Source organism: Lissotriton vulgaris, chromosome 7 (genome assembly GCF_964263255.1).
Source record: "Lissotriton vulgaris chromosome 7, aLisVul1.2, whole genome shotgun sequence".
In the NCBI taxonomy this organism is placed as follows: domain Eukaryota; kingdom Metazoa; phylum Chordata; class Amphibia; order Caudata; family Salamandridae; genus Lissotriton; species Lissotriton vulgaris.
In genome coordinates this window covers 1,297,658,505-1,297,683,826 of record NC_141695.1, presented here as the reverse complement: position 1 = coordinate 1,297,683,826, position 25,322 = coordinate 1,297,658,505, and the positions used below count along the sequence as shown (strand labels likewise).

The window sequence follows — 25,322 nt, the reverse complement described above, 5'->3', positions numbered from 1 at the left end:
TCCTGTTGGCTGCCATGTGCCCCCCCAGCAGATACGGTGCAGCTAAGCATGGGCGGAAAATACGTTACGCTCTCGGATTTTGCGGATTTTCAGTAAATTCGCAATCCGCGAGATTCGCGAATTTCCCGCAAAATCCGCAAATTCCCACGCAGCGGATTTTTTTTCTTTGCGGTGTAAGTTCGCAATTGCGAACATGTAGGTGCGGCGGGCAGCAACAATCTCGCACTCGCGAAATTACAAAAATTGCAATTCCGCACAAGAAATCTACTAGCAAGCAGCATAGACCTTCTGAAAATGATTATTTTTATCAGAATAACTCCTCAGGTTGACATTTGCCTGCACTTTTTTAGATTTGAGGCCTTTTGATTTTCTTTGGATAACTTTTGGATTAGAAATCAACTTTCTCATATAAGCTTGGTGGGGCATTAAAGTTGCTGTAATGCTGCTCTGCAGAAAAACGAGTTTTGCAAAAGTGAAAGCAGGTTCAAAAGTTCAAACTCATCATTAGTAACCGTTCCCTGTAGTGCTTCCTGACAAGGGCCCCTCCAAAGTTCAGTTGCTAGTTGCAACAATTGTTCAGTTGCTAGTTGCAACAATTGTATGACCCTGCTCTGACCCTCACAGCAGGCTCATAGAATAGCTACAAGTAGGCCACAAAGGTCCTGGAAAAAAAATTGCACTGCAACCGAAAGCAAATTACAGATAAGGATGCAGGTGCCAGACTGGAATTTTAAAACAGTGACACATTATTAAATCAACCCCAAATTAATTCATGTCAGTTAAAGCAGGCAGGTGTGCTTGCTTTTTCCCCCCATAATCTACAGTGATGATGAACCAGAGGGTGGCATAAGGCATTGATGTACCAGAGGGTGGCATGGGTAAAACAGAGGGTGGCAGGGGTGAAACAGAGGGTGCTGGGAACCTATGATGATGAACCAGACGTAGAAACAACATAATTGTGACTGTTGCGAGCCGACATGTAAGTTCGCGATTGTGAACTGTTACAAAACCCTCGCGAACTGTCAGAAATCCTTGCGAACTGGCAGAAATTCTTGCGAACACAAAAAAAAAATCCGCAAATTCGCGAGAATTCGCAGATTTTGCGGATTGCGAGTTCGCAAATTCGCAAAATTCGCAAACGCCAGATTCGTAAAATTCGCCCATGCTTAGGTGCAGCTTGATTACCGGGGTAGGCCGCCAGCGGACCAGGAATGATGGCCTCAGGCATCCCGCTTGGCCGGGCTCTTCAATTTCATTGGTGGTCCCTTTTAGTAGCGTTGGCAGCGGCAAAAGGGGGGCTGCGCCCTGCTTGCCTGTGCCGCCTTGGTGGGTGCGCACTGGTTGGGCCACGCGGCCCGGGCCCGTGCTGCCGCCTGCTGTTGGAGGGCCCGGGCCATGTGTCCGGCTGGTGCTCCTTGCGGGGCCTGTACACAGACGCCTCCGCGTCCCAGTCCACCCTGTCCCCCCGATGATGCCACCCGTGGCCGCGGCGACCCGCCCCCGCCTCCCTGGGGGGGTCTAGCTGCCCCGGTGTCTTACCTGCGGCCCGGGCCTCCCATGTTCCGGGGGTGGTGTGCTGCTCCTCGCTGGCTGCGGGGCTCCGGGTAAACAGGGGAGCCGTCGCTGTCCTTTCTCTCCTTCATGTCCGGGGGGGGGACTGCGCTCTTCAGGCAGGCTGCGCACGAGTGGTCTGGGCGGGGCTGGGCCCGCGTCTGTGGCGCCTGCGGGTGTTGGATGTAGGCCATACGCCTCTGCGGGGCCTCCGGCCAAATGATGTGCGGGGGAGGGAATGTTGAGGGGCGCATGTGCATTACTTTATACCGTCATATTTTGCCTATTGTTGCAACAAAAGGTTTCATTGAGTTCAGTAATGTTTCTCTGAAAGACCTCTCCCCTCGTAATGCCTACCGTAATTGAATCATATGTGTGGGCACGATATGGGATCACGTCTTGCTGGCATTATACTTCCTTTAGCATAATATTCTCAATGAACAGGCACCGTTTAGGTCAGCCACCAGTAATTAGATAGGATTATTGCGGGCTTCCTCTCTACGAGTTATGAGTTTTCAGGTACTTAGAATAGGTACCATTGTCATTTCTGTCACTATGCGGGGACTGAGTTACATGCTGGAGGACGCCAGTCGGTATACTGCAGAGGCGGCCGAAGTACGGTCACGTTTTTATGGTTCACGTGATTAATGCCTGTTTTTGTTACAAATGCGAAAGCCTCCCGCCACCGGGAAGCAACAGGCCCCCTACTTCATTATTACCATGGATACTCGCTCACTCTTATAGTTATATGATGCACGGTGGCTCAAAAATTAAACGCGTAGTTACATGCTCGTGCCACCCAAATTCATAGGCAGTGGGCTAGTCCCACTTATTCAATGCATGTTATATAGCCAAACTTTACCCGAAGGTGCCAGAGCGCTATACATGAGAACCAGTTGTAAACATATGGATTCAGGATAACATGCGTTACATAAGAGAGACAAACAGAATATATTGCATATGTCCAAGATGTTAGAGCAAGTGCTTGCCTTAGGAATTTATGCAGGTTGTTAGATGTCATGTACAATTATAAGATAACAATGGCAAAATTAGCACAACAACATTTGGGGTATGTTTGAGCATTTTCTTGAGCCCGTCCTGCCTCCCACTGGTCATGGTTTTATGAAGATGAGGGGAGGGGTAGGGGCTTTGTTAACATCTGGCTTTATGTTCATGCAGGCACTCGGTCAGAGGAGGACGTCGTGGCTCGCATCATGGCATGTCAACAGGGGGAACATGGGTAAACCGGTCGGCGCACTGGGAGTCAGTGGGCCGGAGATAATGGAAACTGTTGTGGTTTGAGGATAACGTGATATTTCTGATTTCAGGTTTTGTTGGCAAAGTATTACACCACATTGAGAACTGTTGGAGCTGGACTGGAGCAGGTATACAGGGTACGCTGAAGCTAAAGGGGGTTGGCCCATTGCGGGAGGGGCGGGGCCCTCGGGGCGACGCAGAGATGTGTGTAAAGAGGTGAAAGGGGCGTTACTAACCTTTCTTTAATCTTTATGCAGAATTGGTGCGCAGTGATTAATGATTCTTTGTCAGGCTGTGAGCACACATAAGCCAAGTCACCTATTATTGAGTAAGTAAAGCAGGGGACAGGGGGACGCGGAGGCAGCAGGACAGGCTGTGAGGCTGGCCTAGCTACGTAATTTTGTAAAGGACACTGCTGATTCTCACTTTATCCCCTCGTAGATTGAGACACGCACCCGACGACTCGCCATGGAAAGACAGGGCTCGCCTCCACTCTTTACTCAGACGACACAGGTGGAAGATTCTTTACCAGATGCGACTCAAGAGGCTCAATGGGCGGCATTTATACGGATGGCCAAAGGAAAGGGTTTGTCCTGGGCCACTGAAGGACAGTGAAGGAGATGACTCTGGCGTCATATGCGAAGCCTCCACCCCGGACCTTGACCTCAATCAGGAGGCTGGTCCCTCTAGGGTGTCAAAGCTGGTGCGCAAGCCCACATCTAAAGAATTCCCACCGGATCCCCTGCCAGCCAAGGTCAGGGCTGTGCAAGTCCAGAAAGAGGTTGCACCACTGCCGGCCTGCCCCCCGCCCCTGGTAACTCTGACTCCCCAAGTAACTGTTCAGAATGTGTCGGTGTATGCCACATGGGAAGAGCTGGGAAAACTCTCTGACACTATTGAAGACTTCATGGCGGAGATGAGGGGGGTCCGAGCCACGCCTTCCCCGTCCCTGGCGACCAATGTCCCACCTGGGGGAGAAGTAGGTGCCAGGGCGGCAGCTTCTGCGTGGCTCAGCCCGGCCCCGTTACCGCTGCCTGCCCTTTTGGCTCCTCCTCCCATCCCCAGCAGAAGTTTGCCGTTGGTGGTTCCGGCCACACCATTGCCTAGTGGACCCACTGGGGGAGCAGTTGCTTCACCCCCTACTATGGCACCCGCTCCTTCTTCCGCTATCACAGTCAGCAGCAGTCGCAATGCTTTGGACTCCGCAGCCACCGGGGTGGCAAGTTCATCTTCATCCACTGGTATGTCGCCTTCACCCGTTACGGGCAGTGGTGCTGTGCAACTTCCTGTGTCCGCAAGCGTTAAACCTAGTGTTCCTCCTGCAGCGCTGCCAATCGCCCCGGCGCAGGAGCGGGCGGTTTCGGCTGCACCCTTGTTATCCGGTCACTGACACTTGGCCTGGCAGGTACCCCTAGCAGCCAAGGAGATGATTTGGAGGAGAGAGCTGATAGACATTTTCTCGCTTCTTTTATTGGGTCAGGAAGGGACAGATGTAAGGAAAGCGGGTATGAAGGAGGAGGATAAGAAAACAAAATATCAGCAATGGCCAGAGAAGTCAATTGAGAACTTGCTGGACGCCTTTGCTATTCTACAGGCAGTCATCCTGGAGAAGCACCCAGAGCAGGCTCAGGCACTGGTTCAATACAGCACGCTAATTAGGAAAGAGGCTGCCAGATGGGGCGGGCAGAGTTGGGTGAGCTATGACCTGGAATTTAGGCGCAGAATGTCCTTGTGTCCAGAAATGAGATGGGACCAAAAAGAGGTGCAGCTTTGGATGAATCACATGGGTTCGCATTTGCTCCATAGTACAGGGACACAAGATAAGAGTCGATGGAACAAGGATTCCGGCAGCGGTGCCTCGCGCAGCAATACAAAGTGGGATAGGCAGTCCTTTCGGAGTGACAACAGAGAGAGAGGGGGTAACAGAGGCACGTTCAGGAGGTCGTCCCCGGGGTTCTGTCGCTTATTCAATGCTGGGTCTTGCTCGGGGGAAAGGTCTGCAGATTTGCCCATTCCTGCAGCAAATGTGGGGCCTCACATGCAGCGACTTCCTGCTCCTCTCAGCAAGGGGGGACCCACAAGAGTACTTAGGAAGCAGGAAATCAATAAGGACTTAAAAGGCCCCCCTCTCTCACGTGCCGCCCCCGACCCCCCCTCCCTGTTTCTTGTGATGCAGGTGCAGTGAAAGGACCCTCCCCTGTGACCTTGTCTAACATGCTGCCTCTCTTAAGGAAATACCCACTCTCGTGGGACAGGCTGCTGTTGCTGGCCGGTTTTAGCGAGGGCTTCATAATACCATATGTGGGACAAGAAGGGGCCAGGGGGACGGACAATCTGAGGTCAGCTAGAGAGTTGCCAGTTATAGTCAGAGACAAAGTTGAGAAGGAGAGATTGTTAGGGAGAGTGGCAGGCCCATTTGATAGGCCACCACTAGACAACTTTGTAGTGTCCCTACTAGGTGTGTTACCTAAGAAAGAACCTGGGTCTTACAGATTAATACACAACCTCTCTCACCCTGAGGGTGCCTAGGTCAACCATGGTTTGGAGGATGGAACTTGCTCCGTCTCGTACTGCACGCTGGATGAGGCACTGGACTTAATCAGGAGGGCGGGCAAGGGGGCATGGTTGGCCAAAGCAGACATTGAGTCGGCTTTCAGGTTACTTCCGGTGCATCCCAGCAGCCAAGATCTGCTAGGTTTTAAGCTGGAGGGCAAGTACTTCTACGACCGATGCATACCGATGGGGTGTGCAGTGTCATGCTCATATTTTGAGGCGTTCAGCAGCTTCCTGCAGTGGGCTCTCCAGACTAGCTATGGGGTCAGTGGAGTGTCACATTACTTGGACGACTTCCTGTTCATAGGGAAAGACGGGTCCCAGGAGTGTAGCGAAGCCCTACGGGATTTCGAGGCACTGACCACGCTCTTAGGGGTTCCCTTAGCTCCTGGTAAGACAGTGGGTCCGGCGCAAGTTTTTACCTTTTTAGGTATTGAAATCGACACTGTGGAGGGCTTGTCTAGGCTACCAGCAGACAAGGTGCGGGACTTGGCGGAGAACATTCAGGATGCATTGGGGCAGGAAAAAGTGACGCTAAGCTTCTTACAAGGTCTGCTGGGCAAGATCAACTTTGCCGCCAGAATCATACCGGCAGGAAGGGTCTTTGCTCGCAGGCTGGCTAGGGCATCAGCAAAAGTCAGCAGAAGATACCACCTAGTGAGACTTAGTAGGGGCATGAAGGAGGACCTAAAGATGTGGGTGAATTTCCTCTTAGACTTCAATGGCTCAGTGGTTTGGAGGGCGCCTTGGGCAGGGTCTCCAGAACTCGCCATGTATTGTTCACGGACGCATCTCAGAGAGAGGGCTTTGGTGTTATCCTGGACACGGAGTGGTGCACGCAGGGCTGGCCGAATGTATGAAGGTAATGGCAAACATCATGGTTCTAGAGCTATTTCCCATAGTAGTGGCTTTTCACCTTCGGCCTGCGGCGCTGGCGGCAAGGAGGGTCTTGTTCTGGTCTGACAATTTGGCAGTTGTACAGGCCATCAACTCACATTCTGCGTCCTGCCCTCCGGTCTTGTGCCTACTCAGGGAAATGGTGAGGGTGTGTCTGGTGAACAATGTTGAATGTAGAGCGCGTCATTTTCAGGGGGTGCAGAACACGCTCTTTCTCGCTTTCAGTGGCACAGGTGTCGGGAGGCATGGCCGCGAGCGAAGGAGAAGATGACCCCATTCCCGGCACATCTGTGGTTTCTTCTAAATCTGAAAGGCATTTGAGGGGTCTAGGGGAACTGGCCTTGACTCCATGGACGATCAAGCGTTACAGGGCGGCTGTGGAAATGTTCTGCGCTGTCACAGGGGTGTGGGAGCAGGAGAGGCCCCCTCTGGAGTCCCGGACTCAAGATTTCATCTTTTGGGCTAAAGATCAGGGGAAGTCCCAATCTTGGGTTGCGGGTCATTTGTCTGCGATCAGTCACCATGCTAAGTTGAGGGGACAGGTAGATCCCTCCAAGTCTTTCCTGATTAGGTCAGTGCTCAAGGGCTGGGCCAGAACTGAGCCTCGCGCTTTGGACAACAGGTCAGTGATAGACTTTGCGACTCTGAAAGGGATGCTGGATTGGGTTGATAGGGCCACCCACTCCGTTTTTGAATCAGTTCTCTTTTCTGCTACTTTTGCGCTGGCTTTCTTTGGTGCATTTAGAATGGGGGAGCTAGTGGCTAGGTCCAAACTGGTCACATCAGGAGCAGCCTTGGGCAGACAAGATGTGGTCATGACAGGCGAAGGCCTCACTCTAAGGTTGAGGAGATCTAAGACAGACCAGGAAGGGGCAGGCAAAGTTATATTATTGAACAGGTTGGATGTGGCCAGATACTGCCCAGTGTGCTTGCTAGAGAGATACCTGGCACTGCGCCCGCCTGGCGAGAGTTACCTCCTCATGCACTCTGATGGGACTCCTTTGACAACATTCCAAGTACAGTGTATCATGGATGTTTGTTTGGAATTGTTGGGCAATATGGTACAGGGCAAACGTTTTTGTAGCCACTCCTTTAGGATAGGTGCGGCAACCACTGCGTTCCAGGCAGGATTGTCAGTGGAACACATAAAACAAGTGGGGCGCTGGGAGTCAAGTTGCTACAAAAGATACATACGTTCCTAGAAAGGCAGGTCAGGCACAGACTGCTAATTCCCATGTGCCTTTTTGTGCGACCTTGAGTCGGTGTAAGAATGTTTGCAGTGTTTGTATATAATTTTGGATGGTGTGCGTAATAAACAACGTGTAAAACATCTGCATCTTTATTTACCAGGTAAAACGGTCTGGGTGCTGGGACAAGCAGGAGTCCGAAGGGTAGCCCAGTGGGCGGATAGCGGAAACTGGAAGCATGGCTTCACAGCGACAAGGATACGGTGGCTAGGAACTCCCGACATGCACTGGAATAGCTTGAAGCAAAACATTATTTTAAAACTGAAAGGGGGGGAGTCACCACCGGACTTGCTAATAATACACCTAGGAGGCGACGAGTTGGTTTACCTGGGTCGCAGGGGCCTGCTCCACTTGATGAGGGGCACTTTGTGCGAATTGAGCAACTTGCTAGGGACCTGTCAGTTATGGTGGTCTGAGATTACCCCAAGGCCTTATTAGCAAGGGGCAAGGTCAGGGGAGGCGATGGAGACCTCACGCAGGCAGGTCAACAGCGGTATGCGCAAATTCACTGAACAACGTGGCTTTGGTTTTGTAAGGCATGGTTTGTTAAATGCTAAAAGCACTGGGTGCTTTCATGAAGATGGCATACACTTATCAGAAGTAGGGATGGACCTCTTCCTTTTGGATTTAGCGGAAGCGATGGTAGCAGCAGGTTGCAAATAAAAGAACGCTAGAAGGTGGGGGGCTCTAGGGCAGCGGGGGCCATACCCAGAGCCATGGCAGAGTTACAGGGCGATCCAACGCTGGAAGGTACAGAAGGGTACCCTCTACAGGAGCACAGGAAGGGTGCGGGAGCCAATTATCCCCAGCGAGATCCCCAGTGGAATCCTGGAGGAGTGACGGTGCCCCGTTAGTCCTTCGGGCGGATGTGGACCTGAGCAACCGGGGGTTTCCTGCAACGCTCCGCCCCTCCCTAGGGTGGAGGGGCGTGAATAAGGAGTGGACTGGAGGTCCGCCAGTGGGAGGGGGATAGCCCTTCCCACAAATTGACAACACCCCCGCGGTTAAAACCACAGGGGGTTTATGGCTCCTCAGGTGGGCAGGTGGCGAGAGGCAGCCTGACCCTGGATCGCCCATAAGATAACCCAACATGTTGGGATAATGTTTATGCAAATAAAGCTGCAACAACTTTCTCCAACAAAAACATGGTGTGGTATCTGTTATTTGGGAAGTTGTGAGCGGTCTCGGGTATGGGCTGATGTTGGCACTATGACAGGCTGCCTCAGGCCACTGAAGGGGGCCACCTAAGAGGGCGGCCATCCTTAGTGCCACAGGATTGCCCAGACCCCTCTGAGCTGTCTAGTGTGGGGACCAAGGGTCCCCAGTGACGTACTTCCGGCGGGGGAGGGGCTGTCCGCAGCTATATGGCCTGGGGTCGTGGGCCTGGCGCCCTCTTTGCCCCTCAATCGGCCACGCGGACAGGAACCTCTTCCCCTTGACCAGACGGTCATTGCTGCCCGTACGCTGCTTTCCCTCCCTACCGCTAACCCGCTGCCGGGCAGCAGGAGGGGGGGGCTTATTTAATACAATTTTGTTTTGTGTTGCAGGTGGAGTTACAGGGCGATCCAACGCTGGAAGGTACAGAAGGGTACCCTCTACAGGAGCACAGGAAGGGTGCAAGAGCCAGTTATCCCCAGGGAGATCCCGGTGGGATCCTGGAGGAGTGACGGCACCCCGTTAGTCCTTCGGGCGGTTGTGGACCTGAGAAACCGGGGGTTGCCTGCAATGCTCCACCCCTCCCTAGGGGGAGGGGCGTGAGTAAGGGGTGGACAGGAGGTCTGCCGGTGGGAGGGGCTATGATTAATATAAAAATGGTTCTGTCGGGTGAGAAACATGACTGGTTCAGATTATTGTAATAGAAGAACCCCTATTAGACAACACAATCCGGAACCTCGCAATTAATGAAAAAAGGCCCAGCGTCTTATTCGTTGAATTTTTTTTCATTTATCGGAATTGAATTCATTCAATAAATATTTCAAACAATTCATACAAAGACTGTCAAAGTGAATATAAAGTGCAAAAATAGTGACAATGGTGAATAGTGGTCACGTGGTGAGGTAATATGTGCAATGAGGAATCAAAATCTATACAATAAATCTATACATATATATACAATTCTCTTTTCTTTGTCAGAGGCCATGTACTGATGAGTGTCTAGAGATTCACAAAGTTTCTTTAAGTTTGTGCGGAATCCTAGAAGTAATGGGCCTTTGCAGGATGTCGACGTTTCAACCCTTCTGCGCCTATGTCTGAGGTCGTGGCGGGTCTTTATTAAGACAGGGATGTGTTGCACGACAGTCCAGAATTTAACAGGTCGTAGTGCATCACCTGTTAGGATGGGGCACAATGGCCTTGTAATCCACTTCCTAGTAGTGAAGGGATTGAATCGCAGGCACGTAGTTCCTTTGATCCGCTGCCATCTGCTAGCTTACCGGGCTCTGTCTGTCAGTGACTATGTTGGCCGCGACCTCAGACATACAAACTTAAAGAAACTTTGTGAATCTCTAGACACTCATCAGTACATGGCCTCTGACAAAGAAAAGAGAATTGTATATATATGTATAGATTTATTGTATAGATTTTGATTCCTTGTTGCACATATTACTTCACCACGTGACCACTATTCACCATTGTCACTATTTTTGCACTTTATATTCACTTTGACAGTCGTTGTATGGATTGTTGGAAATATTTATTGAATGAATTTAATTCCGATGAATACAAAAATACAACGAATAAGACGCTGGGCCTTTTTTCATTAATTGCGAGGTTCCAGAATTGTGTTGTCTAATAAGGGTTCTTCTATTTCAATAACAGTAATCTGAATCAGTCATGTTTCTCACCCGACAGAACCATTTTTATATTAATCATTAATTACCCATGTTCTGAGGGACACAGGGTCATCCCTTTTTCTTCAATTATCGTGGTGGGAGGGGCTAGCCATGTGAAGCGAGAGGTACACGCCCCTGTATGAACTGCAATAACTGCAATAATGTCATCAAAGGCAATATAATCACTCATTCCATGAAAGGATATGATATCAAGTTAAAAGTTAATGCGACTTGTGATCCAGCAAACTTGATATACTTGGTAAAATGCCCATGTGGAAAAATCTACATAGGTAAAACTGAAAGGAAAGTAAAAGTTCGTATAAATGAACACAAATCGAACATAAGGACCAGGAATGAGAAATCCAACATTGCTGTACACTTCATGGAGTATAAACATAACATTGTTCAATTAAAGTACATGGTAATTGAAATAATCCAGAAACATGAAGGGAGAGACAATGACAAACATTTGTTACAAAGTGAAATGGCATGGATTTATCAATTACAGGCTATGAAGCCCTATGGGCTTAACAACAGGATTGAATTTAGTTGTTTTCTTTGAATGTATTTAACCACGAATTTAGTGGTTTATTGATGCTGTTACTCTCTTTTTTGTATGTGGTCTGTGTTTTTTACATGTCACTGCGCTTTGTTTATATTTTATTGTTCACATAACACACTCCTAACACAGAATGAGTCCTCCCTAAGATGGCCGCCGGTCACGTCGAGCCCTTCGTTTATGTTAGTGTCTAACCTCACGTGAGCAATCTAGCCATTCACATTCTTATTTAACCTCTCACGGTAGTTGACGTTTTATCGCGGTTTCCCAATATGAACACACGTCTGTGTGCGGAAGCCCGGAATCGAATACGAGTTTTACTCCCAATATGCAGTAAGTCGGTATTGTGCCGCTGCGTTACTTTAATGAGTAGTGGTCCCATACTTGGGACTGCCAGAGGTTTTACCCTTTCCTTTTTTGTGTCCACAGAGTATTGTACCCGAGTATCTTGAATGCTCACACAAGTGAGTCCCGTTTTAGTTGTTTTACCAGTCGTTTTTTAGTTTGATTTTTCACTGCTCACTTACTCACCAGTTCACTTTTCGAATTTGATTTGCTTGCATGCTAATGCACCACAACACAGTGATTGGTTGAACATTGGTTTTTTGACTCTGTGACTTGTTGAATACATTACGTGAGTATAGCTGACAGCTATATCCTTTTGTTTTTAGAACTCCTAGAGAAAGGGCTAGTGAGCCTGAAATGCATCGGAGCATTCAGGAAAATGTGTATATACGATGATGAGTACATTGGAATTCAATTGAAGAAATCAATAAATTGATATGATGAGAAAATCAAAATAAAAGAACCTGCACTTTATTGACAATAAATAAGTGAAAAATTCAAAGACAATTTGTAAGGAGTCTTCTTCAGAAGAACCCATGGTGTGCCCTACCCAGGGATGCATTCATATGATGTGTATGCACTATTGAAAAATAAGTGATTGGCGTGCCAGGATGGACACGCCTCCTGCAGGAGCACCCTACTGAAGTTAACAGTTTTAAGTGTTCCGATAACATCGTTCATTATTTCTGTTGCTGTGCACCTCCCCAGTTTCCTTTTTGTGAAGGGCCAGCACTTCCCACAAATTGACAACACCCCCACGGTTAACATCACAGGGGGTTTATGGCTCATCAGGTGGGCAGGTGGCGAGAGGCGGACTGACCCTGGATCGCCCGTAAGATAACCCAACATGTTGGCATAATGTTTATGCAAATAAAGCTGCAACAACTTTCTCCAACAAAAACATTGTGTGGTGTCTGTTATTTGGGAAGTTGTTGTGAGCGGTCTGGGGTATGGGCTGATGTTGGCACTATAGTTGGGGCCTGAAATTCAATAATCTATAGGGTGCGAGGAATATTGGTTGGGACATATATAAGGCATAGACCCTCTCCTCGTTCCTTTTTCGGGGGGTAGTGGCACAGCCCCCTGACCGAGAATTACAAGCTACGGTAACTACCACCTTTCCAGTGCTTCTTTCGGGGAAATTTTACCAGCTAAAATTTGGTGATACTTCAGAGTTAGAACGGCCATAAAGAGCAGGGAGTTAAAGCAGAGATAAGGTGCGGTAATGTGCGATTTCCGCTGTAGTTTCTATTTCCAAGGACACACTCAAAGTCGGAAGAGGATGTGGCTTAATGGATAGAGCGGTCCACTTTAAAGCTGGGCAAATCACAATCTCCCCGTGCCTAAAATAAATGTGTCAGTCTGTAATGCAAGTGGTGCTCGTGTAAAGTGTTCTGATACCGTCGGGTCGGGCATGCATTTGTTTATTAGTTGTGCTATACAAAACTGCAAACAAAAATGATGATAATATAAACGCTTGCCAAAATTACAGATACCCGTAGGAGGAATATTTTACTCGGTATTCCTAAAATTCTTGGAAGGGAGAAAGGTCTGCTGTGGAGACAGCTCAGTGGTTTATTCTACGATCGTAGCATCTGCGTCAAGTGCCCGAGTTTGCGCCATGAATTATTATTTTAGTTATTTGTTAGCATTGTGGGCATCTGTTTGGACTTCGGCACACGTTGCTTCCAATTAAAGATGGCAGTGAATGCCCTGATTTTTAGCTATCTGTGAATAGGACACCAAAGGTTGCAAAAAACTGCACTTATTGCTGAGTGCTACGTTTCCGTGCGTTTCCTGGGTTTTCATATTTTCGAAGTGGTTTTTAGGTCTTGCCTGAGCAAGCGCTCATGCGCTGCTCTGGCAGACATTAAGTAACTACTTAAAAAACAAGTTCTTCCCGGCCACCCGCTTGCCAGAACGCGAACAAGCACACGTGCAGCTGCGCTCGCATCCCTTGCGTGCTTCGCGTCATTGTGATCACTTTCGCTTTGCCATCCGTCTCAGCCTGCCAGCAGCAATCCTCACTCAAGGTACGGCCCCTCCAGGCGTTTTGCATAGAACTCTGCCCTCTTCTTCCTAATGCTGCTATGTCTAATCTCATGCTCAAAGTCTCCCCTGAATGCTCCTCCTCCCTGTACCGCCTACCTCATCTCAACAGAGCTGTCATGCCCTCTGCAGCCGGTGTTCCGCATCTGGCTTGCTGCAAGGTCTCTTTCTTCGATCTTCACTTCTCTTGCCTTATCCCTCATCTCCCTTCTCTAGCCATACCTGCTCACATTCTTGCAGTTTTTGTCTCACTCTGTCACTGCCTCTTACTTTCTCCTTGGGGACACTTTTTCTTTCTGCATCGACTCTTCGCTACTTGCCTCATCGTGTCTGACCCTTCCATTTCTTCTAATCTACCTCCGTATGCATTTGCTCCGCCCTGTTCTCCGCCTCTCTCTCTCGTCCCCTTTCACCGTTACCTGCGCCCCCTCCCACCCGCGCCTGAACCCAGTGCGTATGCGCCTTACAATTGAGTGTAATAACAACTGTACCGCCGCCTTAGGGCTGAATTTGGGTAAGACTTTGTTTGGGTAAATGACTTCGCAGACCTAAAAATGTGATTCTTATCAGCCATAAAATTTTTTGAAGGAGGCACAAGGCGAGTTAGTTGCAAAGGACCAGCTTGATGCCCGATACTTGTTTTTTTTGCGTGGCTTGCAGACTCATAATCCCCGCCTCTTTAGCCCACCACCTCCCCAGCACCACATTACCTCAGAGAATGCATTTGTTTATTCCTGGTCTTGTTAATGTTGTGCTTTTGTAATGTTATTTTTTACTATCGCGCTACATTGGTAACTTTGCGCTTTTGTGTCTACTAAATTAGTTCGTAAAAAAAACAATAGTTCATATCACGCTTCCAGACGCATCCTGTCAGTAGATGAGTTCTTAAAAAAGTGTCCCATCAGCCCGCTGGTGATCCTTCCTGCCTCGTAAGCATTTCTGGACAATCTGGGGCTTGTAATAATCAGTCCCCTCTCGTAGCTTGTTGCAGTCAGCAATCAACAGATATCATGGCCAGTGCCCCAGCACACCCTAAAGACAAACAGTAGTCCCTTGAGAAGACCGGGGGTCAATGAGCAAACCAAGGTGCTGCACCTGGCTCATCTCTTTGTCTTCCACTTTTTGTTCTGTCCCGGATTAACTTCCCAGTTCTTTCAGCATTACCAGGCATTGAGAACCGATAGATTAAGGAACCGGGGGCCGCTCCAGCGTCAAAGCACCACAGCTGTGTGCAAAATTGCATGAGCAATCCTTTCTGTGACACCTCGTAATTAACACATCTTTTTCATTCTTATGCCCACTGGTAGCAGACAATGTCAGTAAAAAAGCATTTCGATCACAATTCTTCAAGCACAGCTTTTCTGTGGTTTGTGGAGGTATTTCTAACAGCACTCATTTTTGTTAGACCAGGGGAAAAGGGCGATTTTTACAAAAGAACACGTTTTATGGGCAATAAGGGAGTAAAATAAAACGGTTTAAGAAATACCAAAATACGTATTCCCATGAGGAATCAGTAAAATGAACACTTTTTGTTTTGATTAAATAAACTTTTAAAAATAGAAACGTTTGTAAATGTGACCATTCTAATACGATTATGTGTTCCTTGTTCACTGTCCCCATAACATATCTTGACAAAAAACTTACTTACTTACTGCAAAGGGACCTACTAAGGTGGCTTCTGTAACAAACATCATGCACACCAGAGGCCATAACAGTTATGGTTCAAACGTAGAAAGGGGAATAACGGGCAGAAAGGCTGGGTAGTAAGGGTAGACTCATTATGTTTCACACTCTCAACCAGTTACCTCCCTCTCGTCTACCATAACAATAGTCTTGAGGTATTTAAACCTCCTGTGTACTTAAATGCACATAACTTTATTGATTTTAAAATTATTGTAACAAGTGCACAAATAACAAGCATTTGCAATGCAATAGGTCTCGCATTTACGCTACGTTGGAAATGACAATGCCTTTCATTTACGTTTTAAAAACCAAAACATAAAATAAAAGGCATCATCATTTACAATGACAATAGATCAAACTTGTGTAAATGCCCTCACTCCTATCTATCTATCTATCTATCTATCTATCTATCTATCTATCTATCTATCTATCTATCTATTGCCCTCACTCTATCTATCGCCCTCACTTAATCTGTTATCTATCTATCGCCCTCACTCAATCTGTCTATCTATTGCACTCACTCTATCTATCGCCATCACTCACTCTATCTATCTATCTATCTATCTATCTATCTATCTATCTATCTATCTATCTATCTATCTATCTATCTATCTATCTATCTATCTATCTATCTATCTATCTATCTATCTATCTATCTATCTATCTATCTATCGAATTGCAAATAGGGTTTGGTACATTATTAGCTATCTGTTTGGTGAATCGGCCATTTGCAAGCAGAAAAACATTTATTACATCTCCCACTGATTCTTGCTACAGCATTAGACCTGACTCGAGCTACTTACTATGGTCCTAATTTAGAGTTCGGCGGTCAGGTTACGCGCCACATACGTGACAGATATCCTGTCCACCTTATTACAAGTGCATTATATTCAATGTTACTTAAGAAAAGGTGGATGGGATACCTGTCATGTTTGTGATGGAGTAACAGTCTGCTGATCTCTAAATCAGGCTCTGTACCTTTCCCTGGTGGGGTCCGTTTATATACGTTTGTTTCCGTATCTGCCTTCAGAATAATGCCTCCTGCCAACTCATAAGGCCTCTGCTAGAGGAACTCCACCTCCGTTTGCCTAGTCAGTAGATATAACATCAAGGCAAGCACCTGTGGAGTTAACTGTAAGAAATCAAAAATGCAGTTATATATACTTACCATAACAATACAGTGGTAATAGTCGATATTCTGGAGGCGAGATTCTTTCAGCTCGATATTTTTCACCTTGGTATTCTGGCATACAACAGCCAGGATCCGACAGGTCAGTAAAGCTAGGAATGGCACAAGGGTCCTTGAGGTGCAATGTTAGTATACAGATGCTACCTTCATCCATTACTTCGCTACTCAGTCTTCCTCGTCACAGTCACCCCGGAGCACTCTGTGTTTCAGGCACAGCATTCACCCATATAAAAAAAAGGAATCGTAGAACACAACCTGTTTTTTTCATTGTGTTCCGGTTGGAACACCCGCTTTCATGATGACAGTCTCTTGAGGATCCGGTCTTGTTAAGTGTGATTTATGTTTTATTTTCGTTTTTGGTTCTGCTATAGCATCTAGGGAGCGGTGGTGGTGATTTGTAACACATTGCGGCTCCAGCGCTATAGCAGACAGGAGCAGCGGTTTTCTTGTTTATTTCGCCCTGACACCCGGACGGCTTAACTTGAGTCCCTGTGGTTCCTGTCCTCACGCGGGGCGGCTCCCTGGTTCTTTTTATGGTCTCTCGATGACTGTGGTCTACATCCCACGTCAGGGGGAGGCAGGCCGGTTGCTTAGCTCTTGGGCATCTTGTCCCTTTATTAGCCCTCCTCCTTCTTGTTAGTTGTGTTTTCGGTGAACATGGAGGATAAAGGGTCTGAAAAGCGTAACCACCATCCTTCTTGGTCAGAATCTGAACCTGCTTCCTCCCAGCGTCATGTGGGCAATGATCCCGATGTCCTGCAGGCTTACATTAATAAGGCAGTGGATTCTGCCTTTGCGGCTCGGGATGGGCCGGTGCCTAAGATCCCCAGCAGGTCTTCTCAGCCTGACCCAGACTCTGATGGTTCGGATGAGGAACAGCGAGGTCGCTTTGTTAAGGACACCAAATTGAAGGAAGTCATGCCTAACTTGAAGTACAATTTGGCCTTTCAGACTGTTGTTCCTCTGGTAGAAGAGGAGGATTTCGTCTCCCAGTACTGCCGGTAGTAGCATGACACCCTTCCCATGCATAAGGCCATCCAGGCGCTTCTGTCCAGGGAAAGGGCTGATGTTGAGAAGGCTGGGTTCCCTTGGTTCCTTGCCAAGAAGTACCCTCTTCAGAACTTCCTGACAGAGTTTTCCCGTTAAATAAAAGTGGACTCTCTTATGGTGGGTCTGGCCTCCAGTGGCTCCATTGTCTTGGAGGATGCCTCTCCTAGCGATCCTGTGGATAAGGGAGTGGACAGTGCTGCAAAAAGGGCTTACTCCGCTGCAAATTTTTCCATCAGGGTAGGTGTTTATGCCTCTTATGTGGTCCAATCTCTTCTGCATTATTTTCAGGCCTTGTTTGAGGTTCTCCAACAAGGGGAGGACATTATTTCCAGACTGTCCCTTATGGAACTGCAGGTTCGCTTTTTGTCGGACATTACTTTTGACTCTCTGTCAGCCACTGCAGCCATTTCTGGTTCCATTGTTTCTGCTTGTTGTAACATCTGGATTAGGTCTTGGAAAGTGGAGGGCTCCCAGAAATCCCTCCTGTCCAGCTTGCCTGTCGAGGATGCTAAGTTGTTTGGACCTCAACTTGAAGAACTTCTGGAGAAGTCGGTGGAGGATCGTAAGCTCCTGGCGCCTCTGCATCCTGCTCTGAGAGGTTGGGGATTTGGTTATAGGCGTGCCTTTGGGAATCCCCCCTCAGCTGGTAAGGGTCCCTCCCAGCTCTTTCGGGAGAGGGGTCATGGCTATGGCAATCCCTTCTCTATAAAATCCCAGCAACAGCCAGCAGGTGCTGCCCTTACCGATGCCTCTCCCAAGTCCTGACTATCTCAAGGTGGGCGGCCGGATTGGACAGTTTTCTTCCGCATGGGCTTGCGGCTTCATCTATCCCTGGGTCCTTCGCATGGTGGTCGAAGGTTATTCTATCGTCTTCTCTTCTCGTCCGCCAGATCTTTTTGTCCCCAGCCCCACTTCTCAGAATCCCACAAAGCTATTGGGGTTGAAGCAGGGGATCTTGAATCTTCTCCAGTAGGGTGCCATCGTTCCTGTTCCAGGGACCGAGTTGGGGCAGGGTTGCTACTTTCTGTTGTTCCCGGTGCAGAAGGCGTTGGGGGTTTCTGCTCTGTCCTGGATCTCAAGACCGTGAACTTCTATATGCCTTACCAGAGGTTCAAAATGGTGAGTTTGCAAAAGATTCTGCCCCTTGTTTACCCTGGTGCCTTTCTGTCATCCTTGGACCTTTTGGATGCTTATTTCCATATTTCTGTGCATCCTCTCTACCAGAAGTAATTACGGTTCTTTGGCCTGGGACAACACCTTCAGTTTTGTGTCCTCCCTTTAGGCTAGGCCTCCGCCCCTGAGGTATTTAGTAAGGTCCTGCCTCTCCTGGTGGTTCTTTTGCATGTTCGGGGATTACTTTTGTTTCCCTACCTTGATGACTGGTTAATTTCTTCCTTGTCTTTCCATAAAGCCCAGGAGGATGTGGCGTTGGTACGAAGTTGTCTGGAGTCCCATGGGTTCCTTATAAATTTCAGCAAGTCCCACCTCATCCCTTCCCAGGAACTCCAGTTCATCTCCGCTCACTTCAATAGCCGGTTGGGGATGGTGTTTCTTCCTCTGGCTTGCCAGCTCCGGCTCTTCTCTTGTCTGGAGTCCCTCCTGTCTGCCTCATCTGCCTCCGCAAGGGACTGGTTGCGGGTTTAGGGGGACATGGCTGCTTCCCTTTCTCTGATTCCCTGGGCTTGCAGACAGCTCTTCCATTTGGTGTATCACCTTCTGTCTCACTGGAATCCAGGGTCCCAGGAATACGAGGCCTCTGTTCCAGTTACTCCTGCCATTTCTCTCCAGCAGCATTGGTGCTGGTTCCAGCCAACCTGGCAAAAGTGCTGTTCCCTGACTACCAAGGCCAGCCCTTGGGATTGGGGTGCCACCAATGGGGTTCTTTCTGCTCAGGGTCCTTGGTCCCCCGCGGAAAGCTTGATGACTTTGAATTGGAAGGAACTGGCTGCTGTATTCATGGCGCTCCTGCGCTTTGCCTGTCATCTGAAGGACACGTGGGTTCAGGTCCGGATGGACAATCAGGTGGCCCGTGCCTACTTGAATCATTTGGGGGCACTTGCTCTCCTCTTCAGGCTCTCCTGGCGGATCAGATTGTGTCTTGGGCATAATCTAACCTGCTGGGTCTGACGGCTATCTATCTGCTGGGCAGGGAGAATGGGCGTGCGTATCAGCTGAGGCGCCTTCTTCCTACTTTGGTTTCTCTGTCCCTGTCTTTCTGGAGATGTCAGAGCGGTTCGGGAGGCCTTGGTTGGGTCTCTTTGCCTCCCCTCTAGATGCTCTTCTACTGAGGTTTACACCCTTCTTCCTTGCAGGAAGGCATGGGGGTGGAAGCTTTAAGTGTCCTGTGGCCTTAGGGTCTTCTCTATGCCTTTCCTCCTTTTCCCAGCAGGGTTTTGGCGAAGATCAGGATGGAGGGGGTGATGGTGTTGTTGGTGGTCCCCTTTTGGCCTCACCAGCCTAGGTATACCCTCCTACTTCGTTTGGTGCTTGCTCCCCCGTGGAGGTTCCTGCGGTCCCCTTCTCAACTCCGCTTTCCTCTCCTGTCTCGTTGGGCTCTCAGCCAGTTGGCATTCGGGTTTTGGTAGTTGAAAGGCAAAGACTAGTGTCTTTGGGTTGTTCCTCTGCTGTGTCTTTGTCCATTCAGAATTCTCTGAAGCGCAGTACCCTTAAGGTCTACGAACATCACAGTAGGAATTTCTCTGCTTGGAGTTCCATACAGGGGTTTCTCCCTGATACCTGGGAGAGGGGTTCAGTGCTTGAGTTCCTCCGGAGGGGTTTTTGATGGACTGTCGGTTTCGACTCTCCGCAGCCAGTGGTCCGCTGTTAAGACTATCCGGGTTGCCTCTCTCTTCGCTTTTGAATCCTTGGCTTCTCGCCTTTCTTCACAGTTTTTTTCTTCGACAGCCTGTTGTTGCTTCTTCTGTTCCCTCCTGGGATCTTCCTTTGGTCCTTCATGCCTTGCAGCGTTCCCCCTTTGAGCCCCTGCCTTCTGTGTCTCTGGAGTTTCTCACCCTAAAGGTGTGTTTTCTGGTGGCTATTGCCTCTGGGCGGCATTTGGGGGAGCTTAGCGCTTTGCTTTGCCATCCTCCCTTTTTGCGTTTTTTTCCTGACAAGGCGGTCCTATGCCCTGACCCAGCCTTTCTTCTCAAGATGTCCTCTCCTTTCCATTTGTCCCAGGATATTGTCCTTCTGGCCTTTCTTCTGCCCCCTCTAATGAGGAGAAGATCCAGCTTCATTTCCTGGATTTGAGAAAGGCCCTGGTTATCGACCTTGAACGTACCGCCTCTCTTCTCAAGGTGGATATTTTGTTTGTCACCTTTGGGGTTGCCCGGCAAGGTCATCAGCCTACTACGGCTACTCTCTACCGTTGGGTTTGGTCTGCTATCTCATTCGCCTATCTTCATTTGGGGGTCCTCTTCCCCTGGTCGTTCATGATCGTACCACCCGGGGTGTGGCTTCCTCTTGGGCTTATTTTGAGGGCACCCCCTTGAAGGTTCTTTGTGTAGCGCCGACTTGGTCCTCCCCGCATACCTTCATCTCCCATTATAAGTTGCAGATGGGGTGTTTTTTTCCTGGGGATTTTCTTTCCGCTGTCCTTGCGGCTGTTCACTGGTTATACTTGTCTGCTAATAAATTCTTTGTCATCCTTTGGTGTCCATTTCTTTTGTTCTTCTGGTACTTGGGTATACGCTCTGGGGTGACTGTGATGAGGAAGACAGAGGAGGAAGGTAATGACTCGGGTACATACCAGTAATCTTCATTACTCTGAGTCATAGTCTTCCTCGTCACAGTAATGATCCTTCGCTACTGCCCTTGTTTGTGGGGGGATAGACACAACTTTTTGCTTTCTTTTTGGTTGTTTCTCTGCTTTAGATATTGCAGGATGTGTTCTACGATTGCCCCACCCTTATAGGTCAGGTGACAGGTACTTCCTGTCAGCCGCCATATTGGGTGGGGAATTTTTTATATGGGTGAATGCTGTGCCTGGAACACGGAGTGCTCCGGGGTGACTGTGACAAGGACGACTATAACTCAGAGTAATGAAGTAACCGAGTCAATATTGTGCACCAGGTAGTATGTTGTGACGTGAATAGGAAACATCAGCAAATATGTCTGTTAAATGCACACAACTTGCAGGAATAAAGTAAAACAAAGAGTATTTCCTCACAGTAAGTGAATATAGATTGCCTCCTATACAAAGATCGACACATACTGTTTCCCAAAAATGCATTCTATTATACAAGGTTTTAGTAAAAAGCAAGCATTTACTACAGCCAAAGACATTGTATATGACCGTGATACCCAGCAACCTAATAAATCACCCCAAGAGACACATGCTTTAAATAGGCCTTCCCTTGCCCGCCTTATGTGAGTTAGCCCCTACGGGCTCATCCACCCTTGTAGATTTCACTCTACAGAAGCAGGGCGTTTCCCAACTCTCATGTCCCTGACATCCTTGGAGTTTACTCTTTCCATAAGTTATTCATAGTAATGAAAAAGTGGTGAACCAGTGTATCTAAATAGTGCTGCAAATGGGGTGCTATTTCTGGCAGCTTTACCATCTTCCAGTTGTACTTGCAGTAACAGTACTGCATTCGTGGAAAGATTCAAGTACAAGTGTGTGTGTATGTGTGTGTGCATGGGTGTGCATGTGTGTGTGTCTGCCACCCTGAAAAATAATTGTACTTTACATGCCTTTGAACATCTTACAAAATTTCCATCCCTCCATACCTGAGGATACCTGCTGACACCAAGGATTCTTGCCAAAGGGAGGGTTGTAGGTGATGAATAATCACCTATGATAATAGCCGCCTTGGACTTTGCTGCACAGCAGTAGTTTGGGATGGCCTTCTGGTGACCCGACAGCATCCAGAACATACCCTCAATGGCGATTGCTTCAGAGTAGCAAGAGTCAAGAATCCGAAATCCCAGGTTGATTTGAGGAAGAATATTGGGATTCTGGTTGATTTCATTCGTTGCGAAAACCATGCCGAGCACAGATTGATAATGCTCTGTATTCATTCTAATGAAGTAGAAAAAAAGTATTATTAAAACATAGGGGACATTATTAATGTCAAGTCAAAGGCAAGATGAAAATAGTAATTCAAAATGTCAGAAACTTTAGGGAACACCATCTCAAAATGGGCTGTCAAGGTCAAGGAATGCGTTAGCTGTGTCCGCCTGGGGTCATCCAGCAGCTTCTGGACAACTGGCTTAGTAAAGCATTTGGAAGGCAAATCATATTTAGAAGCAATATTATGAGCATCATTAGGACTTGGGAAATGAAACTGAAGGCTGCAGAATCACTAATACAAATTCAAATTATGGACAGCAGTATGGTCAATTGTAAGTGGGTTACGATAGTGTTCCTTTACAGCAGTTGGACAAGAGGTACACAGATGTTTGAAGAGTTCTTCTCTACCATGAAGTCAGAGTGAAGGCAGAGATGGGAATCCTGCATTCTCTGAGCCACACTCACATAAAATTGAAAAACAAGCACAGCTTTCCATTACTTAATTCGAAAAGCGGTTGTACAAGCAGACAGAACAGAAGTGGGGAAGAGCTGGGGTGCTTTCAGGGCAAGAAAATGTCATCACCTGGGGGGGCCTTCCTCAGTTGTTTCACCCACATGCTAGGCAGGCAATCCTTTCACCAGGAAGGCTCTTTTTCCACAAACAGGTTGCACAGCAACTCTCTGCTGGGTCAAAGGCCGGGACAATTAAGTCATGAGAAGGTGCTCTCCACTTAGGTAAGCCAATTTTTTCTGCTCTTACAGCACTGTGTACCTGCAGCCTATCTCCAATACATGTCTGGGGTGGGTGACAGCTAGATTTTCTGCATTCCCTCTAGACAGCCACAAACGCAGGAAGCTTAGATGTGCCTGAGTACACATCTGCATACTGATGGCTCTTCCTGGGCAGGAAGAGAGGGAGGGGGCTGACACTGACACCTGAAAAGGTAGTGCCCTGTCTCCACACAAAGGGCTGATTACCTTGTACTGATAGCCTGGAGCCTTAAGAACCTGATCCATTGGACCTGCACATCGCCACCTCAGCAGTGTGGCGAGCTTGACACATCTCGATTGTGCAGAGAAACCCAGCACATCCCATCGGAACCAACAACTCTCGGCTTCGATGCTTCATCTTCGGAATCGACGCATCGCAACCAATGAGGGATCGCTCGATGAGAAAAGTTTCATTTTGCAAATATACGGTAATGGTCAGGACTTCAAAGGAGACAGATATGACAGGTAGGAAAACCTTAGCTCAGGTATTCTTTCATAGGTATATTGCATCGTTCGAAGACAGATATTCAAAAGTACAGATTGCTGCACCCAACACTAAACACGCGGATTATATTTGTGGCCGCTTGCCATATTCCCCATCGGTCAGAACGTTCTTGATGTTCTCTTAGCTATTCAACAAGTGTATGAAAGTCACAGCACTGCACATACCGGCGGATGGGACACCAGCATGCTTACATTAGTTTCAAAGGTAGATTTGCTCTTAGAGTTCGATGAATGTAGGCCACGTCCAGAAGGATCCTCAGACACCCCCCAACTTACATCCACAAACTGGAAGAAGTTGGATTTAGCACAGTGAGTGCACTAAAGTTGCAGGAAAGGCATGTCTTCCTGAGCGTCATGTAGCTGTCATAGGAGGCGCTACTAAAGTTTCACTTAGCATGCATTTAGTAAGGACTTCGAGGGAGGCAGGTACTTGACAGGTAGTAAAAAATTTAATCTAGATTATTTTCATTTGTGATGTTGTGAAGCTTGCCAGGCACCTGCCCACAACATGCCTGACCGTATGTGTATATAGAGGTTTGTTTGTGATGTGTTTGAATGCAAGCTGGTTGATGATTGTGTAAGGGGTATGTGATTAGGGATTCAGTTGTGCTCTGTATTAATGTGATGGGCTCTTAAGTGGCAGTGGTATGTTGATGTGAATGACCATTAAAGTGATTGATGTCTTGATATGGTTCACGGTTCACCTTCAGTAGTCATGGGTTTAATCTTCTGATACTAATATTAGTAGTTGCTCCTTTAACTTAGCACTACTGATGTAAGTTTGTATATCAGGAGCGGATGGACTCCAAAGGAACAATAACAACCCCTCACATTTTTGAGAACTGAACACCCAAAGTTGTCTAGGGTGGTGTAACTTGCATTGATCCCACTGACTTCTCCTCAATGCCTATCAAACTTCAAACATTGTCCAAATTACTAAAATCCTGCATTTTCCATACATTACTGTGCGGGAAAGTTCTGGAATTAGTGGAGATCTTCAACCACTTAGCGTTCTCACACATCTTTGGATAAAAATGGTACCCCACTTCGGTGAGTGGGACTTATGCCTGAAATTAGAAAGGCAACAAAATACAACATGGACAATTAGTTTTTCGTCCTCAAAGCCAGTGATGTTTTTGTAATGCAGGTAGCTGTTGGACGCAGGACTGGATGCCACCGAGAGAAACCTACAAAACACAGACATTTCCAAAAACTAGACAGCCACTGGAGTGTAGGGTGGTGTGTCTTGCGTGGATCTCACTAGGTTTTTTACCCAGAATTCCTTGCACACTTAACCCTTGGCTTATAAAACACATTTTTCTCACATTTCTGAGAGGGAAAGTTCTGGAATATGCAGGGATTCACAAATTTTGTACCACTCAACAACATGCATTTTTTTAAAATTAGACACCCAGGGGATTCGAAGGTAGTGTGCCTAGAGTGGATTCTACAATGTGTTTGTACCCACAATGCCCCGCCAACCCAAACCTCTGCTTAAAATCACACATTTTTCTTACATTTTTGTGATGGAAAGGAAGGCAACTGACATACTAAGGGAGGCAACTGGCGTACAAGAGACAATTTAAGGGCAAGATTCCTCACCAGCCATCCACCTCCTAGGATACAACCTAACAATTTTAGCAACCAAGGTATGAATGGGTTCGAAATCCCAATCCAAAACAGATTTGAAATTCTATCAGGCCTAGAGGCCTGTGATTGACTTAAGGCAACTGAAGATCAGGGAAGGGGGAGACCGAATGCCCTGGGAGTCAAAGAAGTTAGCCTGGGCAAGAGGAGTTCTAATAATGTCATTATCTGGAAT

At 47.7% G+C, this 25,322-nt stretch overlaps 1 protein-coding gene across 1 annotated transcript in view; it reads right to left on the bottom strand.

Annotated features, from left to right (window-relative positions):
• LOC147703534 (extracellular calcium-sensing receptor-like) overlaps positions 1–25,322 on the bottom strand; it is a 401,340-nt gene that overhangs the window by 205,602 nt on the left and 170,416 nt on the right. Inside the window, exon 2 of the mRNA XM_086929504.1 lies at positions 21,943–22,234. Coding sequence (XP_086785630.1) covers positions 21,943–22,234 — 292 coding nt within the window. The remainder of the gene's footprint in view (positions 1–21,942; positions 22,235–25,322) is intronic.